At 39.7% G+C, this 16,025-nt stretch overlaps 1 protein-coding gene across 1 annotated transcript; it reads right to left on the bottom strand.

Annotated features, from left to right (window-relative positions):
* Positions 1-14,481: 14,481 nt before the first annotated feature.
* Positions 14,482-15,410, bottom strand: LOC149077164 (pantetheinase-like). Its single transcript, XM_089242351.1, has 2 exons — positions 14,755-15,410; positions 14,482-14,716 (listed from the first exon to the last, which is right to left on the bottom strand). The coding sequence occupies exons 1-2, from the start codon at positions 15,408-15,410 to the stop codon at positions 14,482-14,484; spliced, it is 891 nt and encodes a 296-aa protein (XP_089098477.1).
* Between the last annotated feature and the right edge of the window lie 615 nt (positions 15,411-16,025).

Here is a 16,025-nt window from a genome sequence, read left to right as displayed (position 1 = left end):
GATCTTACACTAGATGGAAAAAGAAAAGAAAAAAAATCCTTTCTCTTTCGCTTTCACTTTTTTTCCCCTTTTACTTGTTATTAAAAGAATTTTCTAACATATTCCAGACTTTTTCCCCTCTTTCTTTCCCATTTATAAGAGTTAATATTGCTAAGAAATGAGTTAATACTATAATTGTTTTTGTTATTTTTTTTGGTCACCACATGCTCTTGAGTTACGAGCTACTAATTCTTCGAAGACATTTAAGTGTAATAATAATTTTCTTTATGTGCTGTATTCATGTTTCCCGTTGCTACTTATGCATATTCTTTAAATGAATATGAATTAGATTTTATTTAAGCTACTTGAAAAGTTTGCGTTTTCTGGTTCCCCACCATGAATTTATGATATTGTTCTGAATGTCTCTGAATGTATTTGAATCTATTTTGATTTAGAAATCGTCCCTGCAAGATAGTCAGTTTCCCAGAATGAATAAAAACTCGAAAAAGTAATTGATCGTATATTAGGTGATTACAGAAAACTTTTTAAAGGGTTATGTCCACAAGCACACGTTCATTCATTCAAAAGATTTGCATAAATAATGAGATATTACATCTTTACTTTCGTTATTCTAATATTCCGAGAGATCTGAACATTTTTCTTGTAAGTTATCGGGCAAAATAAAATAATTAAATTTTATCTCTGTTATACTTGAAGCAAGCCCATTTTGTTTTCCCTCGCAACTTTAACCCCTTCGCTTACAAGATTTTGGCAAGAAATTCGGATGACATTTGGCGAATGGGTGATAAATACGATAACCTAACGGTTAGGTCCTAACCTAGCTGCACGTTGAAAAAGGGAAAGAAGGTGAAGGGGAAAAAGTTGGAAAAAAGAAGAAAAAAAAAACAAATGAAAAGAAAATAGTATATCTATTATACTGTGTGTATGTACACACACACACACACACGGTATAATAGATATACTGTTTTACTTTCATTTCTTTTTTTTCTTCTTCTTTATATATATAGATATACGAAGTACATTTATCTATTTTTATGTATATAGTAGAAGGATACATCATACGTGGGGGAAAAAATCACTAATAATGGTATAGAAATAAAAGGAAGGTAAAAAGAAAAACTTCTCGTAGGGCTACAACAAACCCTCGCGATGATGAGGAGAAAGGAAAGAAAACAAAGAGAGCTTGTTAGAATTTATTCCACAGGCGTTTGGACGCAATATTATGCCCTTGATCGTAAAGTGTAAGCTAAATATTTCATATACTTTAGAAAATTCCATTACAAATTAATTCAGCTACACTGCAATTTATTGCCGTTAATGAGTTGTGTTGGAAATGAAGTCGCCATATCTCTCAGTGGTCGCCTCAAGCTCGTTAGGGGAAAATACGTTGGTATATATCTATATTCTTCCCTCAATTCCATTCGAACATGGCACCTAACTGCAACCTTCACTTCACGGTGGTAGATAACGCCACTCGGGCAAAATTAATCCAGCTGGTTTTTTTTGTCTAAAAAAATATCCATATAATATTTTTATATAATAATAATGTTTTTATGTAATCGGTGTATGATTTTCTATTTTAAGAATTTCGAAGCAAACGAAAGTAAGACGGTGCAGTGTCTGGTGAGTGAGTGAATTCCGTAGAAGAGAATGTGCACGAGGCGCATGAATGAATCCTTTTTGATTGTTTCAGGAAAATGCCAATGAAAAAAAATATCACAGTTTTTCCTCCAATTTTACTAATTATGAGATGACTCTTAAGGGATCTCTGAAAACCCTTAAGTGGTCTCAAGAGGGGTTTTCTTAAATTTCCATCTTCAACACACATCCATTCAGAAAATATTGAAAGAAATAATTCGAGAATTAATGAAAGAATTGAATTAATGAAGGACATAGTTAGAGAATAATTGAAATTAAAGAAATTAATAATTCCGAAATTGATTATTAAAAATTAAGAATTAAAGCAAAAATTAATTAAAGAATTGGTAGAAGCCTCCTAGTAATTTATCGTTGAGGGCGGGGCCTCAGAATGCACGGGGCCCGGTGCGGCAGCACCTGTCGCACACCCCTAAGGGCGGCTCTGCGGCTAACGAAAATGATTCGTTCCGGAATCACGTCCGTTAGCCGAAATCTTCGATAGCGGGAAACGTGATTCCCTATAGGTTTCTACAGAAAATAGTTTGATTCGCTGCAGGTTGTGCCAAAAACTTAAACACAAGTTGTTTTTTTTTTGAAACACCAAGGAATGTTATAAATAAACAAAAAGCTGATTGGAGGCTTAACTGAAGCTGGTTTTCTATGGTTCCCAACTTCGAGGTGCGAATGAAAGCCGATCTCTCCATTAAAAAGTCTCGGCGCCGAGAGCAACAGGCCTACAACTGCAAAATCTTCAAACATTACACTGTACTCATAGTTCGAAAAATACATGGTAGATGGCAGTACTATACAGCAAGCATTACCCAGAAACAAGCTTCAAGTTAGGTTCACGACTCGGACACGCACATTCCAACATGTACCAATTCGTTAGAAGTTCCGCAAAGGAATATGGACAAGGTACATGTGTGGGTTAGTATAGTAGCAGTATTCAAATTTCCGGAGGGGGTGTCACGCGAACGCAAAAAGTTTGGAAATCCCTCAATTTTAAAATCGAGAAAACCGATTTCCAAATCATGTTATCCGTGATGGAGAATTCGGGTGAATCTATGATCTATTCCAGAGACTCTCAAGTCCTTGAGCAGTTCCCTCACCGAACATTAATCATGACTCAGACTCATTTCTTTATATGTGGTATGACATAATCTGGTTGTGTATCATTGCACGTGGAACTTCCCTAGAAAGAGTATAGTACTAGAAAAACAAGATTATGTGATTAGAATAATAACCACAAACTTCCTTTTGCATGAGACGTTTCTTTATTAACGTTGTCCGAACATGATTTTCAAACACGATATTTTTTGACTACATTATACCGAGAATTTTTCTGAATTATCAGTTGATATGTCTCATTGATGCAGAGGAATATTATAATCAAGTTTTTGAATTTTTCGGGCATTGGATCAACAAATCCTCGATTAAGCATTCTTAATTAAACCGATTTTTCAAATCATTTTATCCGTGACGTAATTCGTATAAATCTATGATCTATCTCTGGGATAGATCATGGAAGTGAATATACAGGGTGTCCCATAATTTCGTAAATAATTTAAAAATTCATATAAATTGAAAGAATTGGTATGGTTTCTTTTTTAAATTAAATTTAATTTAATGTGATCATCACGTATGCATTCCCAAGGGATCAGCAAGATCCGTCCAGTTTGAATGAGGTTTCCGAAAAAGTTATTTTCACGAAGGAGGATTTTTTTTCCCCATACAGAAGAAAAATTTAGTTCAATTTTTTGTCGATAGAGGGACCTGAAGTTTTCTTCAATCTCTTTTGTGTCCGAAACATTCGTAAAGCCTCTGCCGGCGATTCGTGGCTGAGGAGAAACAGCTTCACCAATAGCGCTTCATCCACAAATGTCAACATCGCAATCTTAAGTAAGCGCCAGTAGCAGAAAAATTCAGAAATGAGCTGTTAATTGCACACCCTGCATTTTATAGAACTATGATTTGGGCATATTTCCAGTCATTTGTTTTCATGCTGCGTTCTCTATCGACAAAAATTTGAACTAAATATTTCTTTCTGTACCAAAAAAAAAACAAATTCCCTCCGTGAGAATTTTTCTCAAGTCGAAAGTTTAGTGCACAAATGTGATAAGATTTTTTTGTGGTAAGATAAGTGTATGAATTGGAAGCCACAGTTCCAGGTATTGTGATGAACAGATGTGGTATGTGATAAGTAGACAGGAAAGCTGAGTTTCAGCATTCACTGATGTGCTATGTGAACGTAAAAATCTTGTAATAAATCTACATAGAAGTCATGGCTTAAATAGCATATTAAATGGTGCTGTAGATGGTGATTTGTGATGCCTGTGAAAGCTGGATAGGGAGGGTACCTGTATGTAATGCGAAAACGCATTGCGGCACCCCGAGACCAAGGATGGTTCGAAATTCCAGATGTGAGTGTATTTTTATGCAAAACTAAACTTTGACAATGCTCTCAGAACAATCAGCAAAATGTCACTTGCCACACGCGTTCACTAAGCCATCGAATTACTTGAATTTTTATGAATTTTTAAACTATTTACGAATTCATGGGACATTTATGGTACAGTATATATTTCCTATTCAAATTTATTAAAAAATCTCTGTCCGAAGAAGCTTTATCTTTCTTCTTAGCGAATGGCGGTATTTGTTCCACGAATTTTGAGGGATCATTACGAAATTGAACGTACGAGCAGCACCCGCCTGAAACAAAAAAAGGGTCAAACGAAAACTTGAATCTCGCGTACACGTAGTAAGCACGTATGTAGGTGCATGCGTGGCTTAAGACCATGGCGTTGTTTGACACTGCCTTGACACGTCCTTTTGTCCAATTTAATACTGTCCGGCGTCTTCAGTATCTTTCTCTATTTAAAACACATCCGCTGTCCACTCGTTAGTTGCTCGACTGAAACGAATGTTATATGAGAGAAAACGCTTGTGCTTGGAGCGTGAAATATTTTACGGTTAATATTTCCTGCTTTATATTTTTTTTCGTTTCATTTTCCTTCTAAAAATCTCAATTCGATTCACAATGTAGCAACAGGAATACAGCTGTTATAGACATTTTTGTTTTAATGTCAAAAGATGCGAGAACGGTTTTTGCAAAACGTGGTTATTTTAAGGAAAATGAAAAGTACATCACACGTGACGTGCCCGTTATCGGTGTGAAGAGATTTTAACGTTGGGAAAGAAGAAAGCGAATATCTCTCGTTATACAGTCGACGCTACTTGGTAATTATAATGGGTAATTACACACTATGGGTGTTCATATAAAAATTTAGATTTTTTTTTTATTTTGTTACAAACTACGGCTACTAAACCCCACATGCACCTCGTCCATATTCGTTGCAAAGTGCATGCACGTGTTAGGAACCCAACGCGAATTTCGTTACCGTGTAATGCTTGTTATGTGTGGTGCTTTCTTTCTTTTCAAATCGAGCACAGGTCCGGTCTATCGCCATGGACAATTTGCTATGGAGTGAGCTGTGCCGGAAGTGTAAGTGTGCGTGTGTGTACCTAAAGTCTGTGTGAGTATATAGTGTTGTGTCTGATTTTTCAGTGCTGCCATCTGTATTTCAGAATTGAAGTAAGTGGAGTGTAATGATTGAATATTCGTACTATTGTAGGCCTGTTGCTCTCTGTGGCGAGACTTTTCAACAGGGAGATCGGCTCGCATTCGCTCCTTCAAGTTGGGAACCACGGGAAACAAACTTCGGCGAATCACCACTGTAGCAACGGCGGGGTTCGAACCGATACCTGTAGTGCTGCCATCTGCCATCAGGTTTTCTTACTATGAGTGAAGTCAAAGCCTCCTAGATACTACTAGGAGTACTACTAGGTACTTCTAGGAGGCTTTGGTGAAGTGCAGTGATTGAATAATTCTACCGTTGTAGGCCTGTTATTTTGTGGCGAGACCTTTTGAAGGGGAAATTGTCTCGCCACATAGAGCAACAAGCCTACAACGGCACAATTATTCAATCATTCACTTCACTCACAGTTAGAAAATTTGATAGCAGATTGTGCAGCACTACACATAACAAGCATTACACAGAAACAAACATCATTTCAGGTTCACAACACGTACACGCATATTCCAACATGCACCAATTCGTTAGAAATTCCGCAAAGGAATGTTGAACAGGTGTATGTGTGGTTTAGTAGTAGTGCCGCCTATACACAGTTCTGCCCCTCTAAGAAAAAGTGGTCTGAGAACAATCATGAAGTTGGTATGAGATGACCAGTACTTGGACTACAATCCAATTAATATCCGATGGAAATCCAGTGAAAATTCCATGTGTATTCGCAAATCGGGTGTGGCAGCTGAAAAGTTGAATCGAACTACGTTGGTTTCAACTCAGAACATTTACATAATTTAATTGACCGATGTCTGATAAAATTTTCAATGCAATTTATATAAAAATGGGTCGATAATTTCAGCAGAATGTCGTGGTGGAAAAAAAGAAGTCTCTTCTATTGTTGTAAAATATCTACTTTTAAAACGAAATTTCTTTTCCCTACATTCTAGTTGAAATGTCGTACGGTCAACCCTCGTTAAGGTATCCGACTACGTTCGAGAGCACTTTTCTATAAAATGGTACTGGAGTGAATTTTAATAGCATTTTTGTGATGGAAAATGGTGTCTCGAAATGGTGAAAACAGTAACAGATTTTGGTCTACCTACTTCGTTTTCTATGAAAAAAGTCATTTTTATGTCTAATTTTAGGCAAAATTCATGTGACATTCGAAACACGATTGCGAAAAGTTTTGTTAATGAAATGTGTTTGTGATTTTCACAGTATATTTAGCTAGTGATATGTGTTCAGGTTATGAACCAAAAATTTAAAGAACTGCCTAATATGCTCATAAGTCACAACCGAATGCGTTAATGTACGCGTGTAATTTTTTTTAAATTTACTTATATACGCATTCAGAATATTAGGTGCTCACACTTCCGGCGCAATTCAATCGGTAGCAAATTGCTCAGGGCAGTAGACCGGAGTTTGAAAGCTCGATTTGAAAGGAAGAAAGGTGTCACTCTTTTGGTCACTCACATGCTTGCACACCTTTTTGGTCAATCCCTGATCTAATCTCACTCTCAAATCACTCTTTTGAGCAATCTGATCTGTTCCTCCACTCTCAAGATCACTCTTTTGGTTACTCACATGCTTGCCCACTTTCTTGGTCCCTCACTGATCTGTTCTTTCGCTCCCTAGGCAGAGGCGGATTTATGGTTTTGCCGTCTGTAACCTAAAAAGTTTTGCCACCCTTCTCCCATTATAATAATTTTCATGCTCTCTCATCCCTCAAATTGCTCATGCTCTCTCCGCCCCTCCGAGCTTACCGCCCCGGGCTCGCTAAGCCCCCATTCTGTAAATATGCTTCTGGTTGTCATTAATGGAGTGACTATAAGTCCCACATTTTCCGAAACAGTCCCGTTTTTTTTCTCCATCCCGACTTTTTTTGAGGAAATGTTCCGGTTTTTCGCGTTTTTCAGTCGAAATTTTCTCGAATTTGTTAATTAATCAAATCTAGATTATGTAATCAAAAGCTTGATACAGGTAATTTTCAACTGATTGAATAAATCTAATGTGTATATATATATAATGACATGTCCTCTGACTGACTCACTGATTCACCATCGCCGAGCCGAAACCACCAAAGCTATGTTCATGAAATTTGGTCAGTAGTTTCATTTTATGAAGTAAAGACCCACTGAGGAAGGGTTTGTCGAAATTCGACCCCTTCACTGAAAATTTAATCCCCAACGGAGTGCAAATGTTATATGGGGAAATCATTGCAGAGCAATTTTCTGATGACCAAATCCACGTGAGCAAAGCCGCGGGGTTACAGCTGGTATTATCATATACTAGGTATTCAGATCCACGCCTGGCTGTACATGTCAGAATTTTTGAATGGTAGTTAATTCTAAGTATAATTGTATGTTAAAATTTCCTCGACTGTGTTGTGCGTTTCAATCAAAAATACTCAAGAGATGCACTTATACATATTGTTGCGAGATCAATACTTCGAAACGACTGTTGGAACTGCTTCTTAGCATGGAATTCGACAATGTCTTTCTTCAGTCTTCCTAGAGGAGCCCTGTTTACCGGACGCAACCAATCGACGATCAGGGGCGATTCATCCGGAGAAAAGGTCTGTTTTCCATTTCAATTTACCATCACATAAATCAATTTTTAACACTGTCTCTAACCTATCGTTTTGTTCATTCGTTAAAACATAATTCCAACTGTCACTGATAATAAATTATTTAATTCTATAACGGATAATTATTAAATAATTTAGTCTACCGTGAATATGGTCTCATAATTTCAGTATAAATAGTCCGCTGAATAGCATTAGGATTGTCACTAAATTTTTGTATTAGAATAAAATCTAAATAAAAAATAATCAAGCAATTATTATTTCATATAAAAAAAAGTAATAATCTATAGGTCATAATTATCAGGCTAACTTCAAACATTCGGGTGGTTATTGAAAGTTAATTAATTATTTAAAGCAGGTTTATGTTTTTGATACCTGCAGCAGAGTCATAACATTCTGAAGTGGGGGCCCCACTTTAGAAAAGGATTTTTCTTCACGGGCCCATAAAGGCCGGGAATCTCGCTGGCCCTTCTTAGGAAAATATTTTTCACGGTGCCCCATAAAGACTGGGAAATTGGTAGGGCTGTCTTAGGCACAGTGATTTTTCGCGGTCCCATAAAGGCTGAATATTTTCCCCTGGTAGATTTCCGAGTATACCCATAGCGTAACAAAGAGATCGATCTCCGGGTTTCCAGGCTAGAGTCTTATCAACAATAAGCGCCGACATATGAAGGAAGTATTTGGGGGGAGGCTGACAAAAAGTTGCTTCTTCCCGTAAATATATCAAGCGCATACGCAAGAGAAGGGAGGTGAATTGCATTGTGTATTTATTAATTATTTGGGGGGCAGTGCGCCCCCCCCCCTTTAAAGAAATCATTGGGTTGGGGGGGGGGGGTTGCAGACTGAGTCCCGAGGTTCCGGTACCTCATTTCTCGGGAAGGGGGCGGGGGATTGCTATGTCTTAACCATCTATTAACCATCTATAGACTGTAGCGTGACGGAAAATATCGCCAACTTAGCGTTAACCCCCGAGTATGGGCATTATAGTAAAAAAAAATAGAAGCATCTGTACCAGACAAGGTCATGACATAATTACAGTAAGACCTCGGTATAACATCGATCACTTTTAACGCCACTCTGCATATAACGTCGATCACTTTTAACGCCACCCTGCATATAACGTCGATCACTTTTAACGCCACCCTTCAAATAACGTCGATCACTTTTAACGCCACCCTGCATATAACGTCATTTTAAAAAAATTCCCTGTGGAATAATAAATGAATTGGGTTTACGCGTTTATTAAGTAATTTTTTTTTAATCTGTTCCTAGGGTTGATCTGTTCCAATGCCGAGGTCTCAATGTATCCACGGAGTAGAACCTCGCGATAACGGAAACCTTGTCCGCTGTTGGAGGGGTATTTAGTAGGGAGAATGCAGTGATCAGAGGTCTATCCAACGGCCCAAGTCCCTTTGAGTGGACAGAGCGGTGACATGTTCTGGTCTGGTGGTGGTGGACAATTTCGGTCCCATCCCATGGGCGTCCGTTATCGTGAGGTTATGGTGCCTTTTTTTCCTTTACGGCACATCTACACTTATAGTAAGCATCACACAATCACTATCGACACACTGATAACCACTACCAGGACTTTCAGGATAGTTCTGCCCAAGGGGAGTAGCGAACGAAAAAAGGGACAGTGGCAGACTCACTTACTTGGCGTAGCGTGAAATTTCACTACTTATACTTATTAGACCGTTACCTACACTCGGACACACTGGAATATGTCTTGTTAAGCCTTATAAGCCGGGGTCGAGTGAACGTCGCTCGTTGCGTAAATCTTCTCGCAGTTGTCCGCAAAACTCGAAGTAGTCACCATTATGGGTTCGACTATCGCTTGCAGCGGTACCGCTCGGTGGCCATCTCTGTCCTGCACGGGATTTCCTGTACGGGATGTTTATGGGGAGTAGCGGACGAAAGGGGTCAAGTTGCAGACTCACTTACTTGGTGTAGTTTCATGGAAATTGGCAGGGCATTAATTCGCCACTTTATGGTCACACTTGGACAAGTCTTAAGCCTTTTACAAGCCGAGGTCGAGTGAACGTCGACAGTGCGTAAAACTTCCCAGAGTAGTTCGCGAAACCCAGAGTCATCATCACCAACACAACACGCATTTCACGTGGGACATCATTAGGTAAAACCTGTCCAAGTTGGACACCTACGAGGTTCCATTTAAAAATCTATCCAAGAGTTACAGAGGTACCACAATTGTTTTTCAAAGTGGGCAATATCTTCCCCTGGAGAGAGGAGGGTGGTTAATGGAGTTGGTTGAAAAAGTATTTGGTGGCATCTCTGGGTAGATGATCAGTCATCTAGCCCTGACAGTACTTCATTGTGGTGCTCTGAGTACAGATATTGTAAACATGGCTCTCTCACATATCATACAGCAGGGCCCATAGGTTGTTATCATTGGTGAGAGATTGTCCTGGGGGGGGGGGGGGGTCACATTTGATTTTTCACAAGTGGCCCAAAGGCACACTTACAATTTTTCTCGTAGGCCGTGGATACTATCGTCCAAATTTATTGCCGAATGGCATGGCATTTTTTTAATTACCATAGTTTTTGACAGTCGTTCTCGGGTGTTAACGTAAACCTGGCGTTCCCCAGGGTGCCCTTTGACACGGCTGGAAAATCATTATTATGACTGGTTACTTTCAAAACAGACCAGTATAGGAAGGTGTCCAAGTTGACAGGTTTTACTGTGTCACACACGTCAGAAGACATTAGGCGGTTCAAGCGCTTCAATTTCAACTATTTCTGGGTAACTATTTCCTGCGAATAATATCCTTAATATCAAAGGGTTATCTCAATGAGGGAGAGGCAATAGGCTCTTTAAATTTGAGCCTACATAATTCCATTACTGTAAAATCCCTCTTCACGGACACTCCTCAGATGCGGTCACCACTCTTTTAAGGCCAAATAATAATTTCCCCTTATATAATAAAAGTATGCATTTCAAACCCCTGGTTAACGGTCACCCCTCTTTTACGGACGAATTTTTTTGTCCCGTCAGTGACCGCAAAAGAGGGGTTTAACTGTATCTAAAAACTCAAACTACACACATACAAGTAATAATTACTTTAAGATATTTTTTATAATTATGCCTTATTATTATATTTAGAAGATATAATTATAGTCTTAGGAAATACTTACATTAATCAAATGCATTCCAAGTGAGAGAAGTTTTCACTTCCCTAATATTTTCTCTTATTTCTTTTCTCCCTATGTACACGCCTTGAGGATAACTCCGAAGACAATTTGGAAGACCAATCAGATCGGAAAGATGGTGCGAGTACTTTAACTAGAACCCGAGACCTAGAGGTTCCGTTTCCCAGGACTAGAGGCTGGACGATAATCTGTGGTTACAGCGCGTCGGTACAACAGCAGCAGCAGCAGCGACTCTTGAACCTAATCCCCTGCCTGTTTAAAACGGGGTCATATACCGCAGAAAGAACATATATCGTGCATAGCGACAGGACTTACTTATAACAATAAAATTGTGACTTTTTCATGAATCATTTCCGAATGCTTTCATTATTATTACTTTCATTTCGAAAAAAAAATTCATAGTTAATACAATATACAATAATAACTTTATATTATATAATTTCCATGGGAAAACACATGACAATCGGAATAGTTTTCTCAATTCGTAGAAATAATGTGGTATTTGTGTGAGGGGTGGCCGAAGAGGGCAATCGTACACCCCCCCCCCGTTTGAGGATCATGTATCTGCTTATGGTATATACGTATTTGCGGAATAGTACGGAATAACCTTGATTATTTCATGTAGAGATCTTCAAAGATTATGCAGTAATGTGGTACTCTTGGTTAATAATCACCACCCTCACAATTGTGGAGTTGGTGGGACTTCAGTCCAACGAACCTGAACAAAAATATATTTTTTACACTATAAATCTATAGGTGATAAGCTACTATATAAACCATGCACTTACACCTCGTCCATATTCCTGTGCGGAACTTCTAACGAATTGGTGCATGTGCGCGTTGGGAACCTAACGCGAAGTTTTTTTCTGCATTCCATTAAATGCAGGGAAAACGGTTTATTCGCATTTAATGCTGTTTTTCCCAACTGTCGTTTGTTTTCCGAATTCGAATATCTCACTTGGAAACGTAGACATTTTTCTTTTTAAGCCGCTGTGGTCGTCGAGTGGTCATAGTGACGGACTCGCATCGCGAGGACCCGGGCTCGAGCCCCAACGTCACCACAATGGTGGTCGGCAGAAGTTATAATTTTCTGTGATTTCCAACTTAAAGGCGCAAATGTGCGAGCCGATCTCCTGGTTAAAAAGTCTCTCCACAGAGAGCAACAGGCCTACAAACAGTACAAGTATTCAGTCATAACACTTCACTCACTTCACTTCTGAAATATAAATGGCATCATTGAAAAATCAGACGCAACACTAGATATATCAGATTGTCAGGTATACACACTTACACTTCCGGCACAACTCACTAGGTAGTAAATTGCCCATAGATGGCGTTAGACCTGAGTTGTGCTCGGTTTGAAAAAAAAAAAAAAAAGAGAGACATTTTTTTTTAAATTCAGAAAAAACAGGGCTAGACCTTCTTTCGAATTGGATTCTTGAGCACAAGGTGTGTGTGTGTGTGTCAGTATAAAGAAGTAAACATTTTTATTTTAATAACTATACAACCCCTTGTAACATGAATGGCTGACTTGTCTGAGTACTACATGTTATTTAGATACTTTTTCTAATTGGAAGTATGTCTGTAGGATCAACGGTTCGCTAGTAAAATGCCTGGCACCCTGTTAACCTGTGCACCCTGCGTACATGTTACTGCCAGAGTCCGAAGTACGACATATTTACGACGTTGCCGGCCATTTCAAGAAGTGGTCGGAGATCCCTGGCCAAAGCTCGATGTGCTGATGTAAGACGGCCGTGTAGGAGCCAAATACATTTTTTTTTAAATTGCCAACGTGTGATACATATCTATATGTAGAAGCTGTATTGGATTATCTCCACGTGACGAGAGGGGGAAAAAAACTATGAAAACAAGCATGTAGTTTTTTCTGCCGAATTTCGGAAATAAAAAAATGATTACCGCATCGTGACTGCGGTTCGATGGGTTGTCATAACTAGCGTGGACATAGTTGTCACGAAAAAATACGCCAGCTTTACTCCCGAATCGTGTCTTTTGTTATCGGACTTTGGCCAGGACTCACCGGCCACTTCACGAAATTGGCAGGTCAAATTGGCCAATTTGCGAATTGGCCGATTTCGGGCTTTGTCAATGACATATATAATAAGTATATATTAGGGCTGGGAATCGATTAAAATTTTTACTGGTTAATAAAAAATTTTAATCGATTAATCGAATTTCAATCGAATATACATTCATTACAAACGTAGTTTTGGTCATTATGTTTCATTTGACTTATCTATATTACACCCACTCTGAATGGATGTAAAGAAATATAGAAATATATATTAAAAATAAAGGCCGCCCGTTCTTGATGCTGTTTAATATTACTCGCCTGTGCCAGAAACATGAATGTGCAAATTTCTAGAACTTGGAAAATGACTTTTGAATGTACTCTACCCATGTTACTCTATGGAAGTTGTTCTGTTTTGTAAAATTCATTTCAACATCGATATCTTAGGGATCGATACATTACTTCCAAAGCCCGAAGTTGGCCAATTCGGGACGGGGCCAGCCCAGTTGACCCGGCCAATGTCAGATATTCGGGCTTTCACCGGGCTTTAGTCGGCTATATATATATATATCGATCCCTATATATGGATCACTAAGATATCGATATTCAAATTCATTGTTAGTGTTATCATAGCTAACCATAATCATTATGGTTAACTATGGCTAATTATAAAAGGCCATAATTATCACACAAAAAAAGAAAATACGCCAACGTTGCGATGACCCCGAATCATAGGGACCGATATAGGGATATATAAGGATCGATATATAGGGGCCGGTCAAAGCCCGAATTTAGGACATTGGCAGGGGGTCAACTGGTCTGGCCCTATCGCGAAATGGCCAACTTCGGGCTTTGGCAGTAACAAATATATAGAGCTGGCCGATTCCGGGTTTTGACGTTTCTGGTTCATGAGCAGTAGAAATACCGCTTATCTATCACATGAACTGAAAAGGTCGTCCCCCGATATATTAATTTGAAGATAGCACCAAAACGACTCCATTTGTTATTATTTGGATGCTTTTGTGTCAGGTTGTATTTCATGCAATATTTGCTACCGTAACTAGGCAGGTGCAACAGGTGCACCCGCACAGGGCCCTCTTTTCAAGGGGGCTCCAGTATGGAGGGGGCCTAAATTCAAATTCTTGCACAGGGCACAGGAATGGATAGCTACTGCCCTGTTTTGCTACCGAAAATAACAAACCCATATAAAGGAATGATATTTTTTATTAGAAGTTATAATATGGTGTGAATGGAGGGTCCCACTTGTAGTTGCGTCCCATTATGGCAGCTTTCAGCAACGGCTTGTCCAGTTTTCTAGTGTACTTGAGAACGGTCACATTACCCTGTTTTTGGATCGTGAAATCCGCTTTCGGTGCCAGTCGGAGATTATCCAAGATGACGGTCGGGTACGTATACGTTTCGGAACTGAAAGGCTTTGATTTTTGACTCTGGCTTTGATTTCGATGCGGTCGAACACGGTCTTAGCACTTCGATGGTAGGGATATGCAGGGCTTCCCGCCGACGGGGTCACATCTCACCAGGAAGCAGTTTTCTTCGGACCACTTGAACCAGTCCTGGAACGAGTGGGTGCCGTTGAAAACGGCCAGGAAGTAGTCCTCTTCCATGCTGTCGGCCGAATAATTGAGAGAGCAGCACAAGCTGTTCTGACATAACTCGGCGGATCCATTCTTGGTCTGCAGTTTCGTGAGGGCGTATCTGGAGAAATGCGATTCGAAGCATCGGTAGTCAGTGACTTTGGGCTCGTCGCTCGGCAACTGATAACAGTGGTCTGGAAACAAGTGTCCGTCTTCGCCCTTGATCTCTCCGTTATCTCGTAGCGAGTAACGTTTCCGTCGACATTGGAATCGCCGACGGGAACCCGAGCGATCAGGAGTTTCGAGTCGCCATCTTGGGAATAGGTGTACGCTACAGCGCCGTACTTTTCCGAGTAGATTCCACTGCCGATGGTTCCGATGCTTGGAAAATGGCCGTTCGCAGCCAGCAGGTTGACTTTATTCGTGAGCGAGAAAGCTAGCTGACCTTCGACGGCGTTCAGTGGCAAGATGTCGTGCCACTTCGTGATGAAGATCAGAGTCTGGACGCCGTTCTTTTCGATCATGTCGACGACGTCTTTCCAAAGTGAGTCGAAGCACGTGATGACACCGACTTTCCCGATCTCGGTGTCAAGCACGGTCTCGTCGAACGACGTCGGGGTGTTCACGACCTCGAAGTATGGGTGGTTCTTGTGATATCGGGCGATCAAGTTCCCCTTCCTGTCGAATATCACGTTCGTGTTGTACAGCAAATACTGGCTCTTCGGGCGCTCGTTCTGATCTTCACAGTTTTTTTCACAGATGTCTTCTTTATTGACCCACGGCTGACAGTCTATCATATTGGCTGCCACGTACATCTTATTAGTCTGTGCTATGCAGCTCAGCCTCTGTAGTATCGGTCGATTTTTGTACGACTCGGACTGATTGCAGGGGTTTGATTCGATTTTGCGGGGGTTCGGGGCTCTGAAAACTTTCTGAGGGCCGTCCGGTTCATGTTGTGTGCGAACAGACCGTACTCTGGGAACACTATAATATCAGCACCCCAGAAGAAAATGCAAGGCGTAGAGAGAAAGAGCATAGAAATATTAATGACATTCAATAGATAGCACCTTTGTAAGACAAAAATATGCAGCAAATTTACGAATCAATATTCAAATAATGGTACCCTCCAAAGAGGGTGACTTGGTGTCTAGCGGCAGGGCCGCCCTTTCCAGACGCGGGACCTGTTGCGAAAATAATAGCGGCGGCCCCTTATGCCCAATTTTTTTTTTCTGTGAGGGAGGGAAATCAAAAATATTCAGAAAATGAAAACCGTGAAAATTCAGAATATATGCAAGAAATAATTTCAGAATTGTTGAAAATTTTCAGAATAAATGCAAGAAATAATTTCAGAATTGTTGAAAATTTTCAGAATAAATGCAAGAAATAATTTCAGAATTGTTGAAAATTTTCAGAATAAATGTAAGAAATAA

Source organism: Pholcus phalangioides, unplaced genomic scaffold (genome assembly GCF_987345545.1).
Source record: "Pholcus phalangioides strain wild (caught in Gottingen) unplaced genomic scaffold, Ppha-v1.0 ptg000015l_1, whole genome shotgun sequence".
NCBI classification, from domain to species: Eukaryota; Metazoa; Arthropoda; class Arachnida; order Araneae; family Pholcidae; genus Pholcus; species Pholcus phalangioides.
The sequence above is the reverse complement of the archived record's forward strand: the minus strand, read 5'-3'. Positions and strand labels throughout refer to the sequence as shown.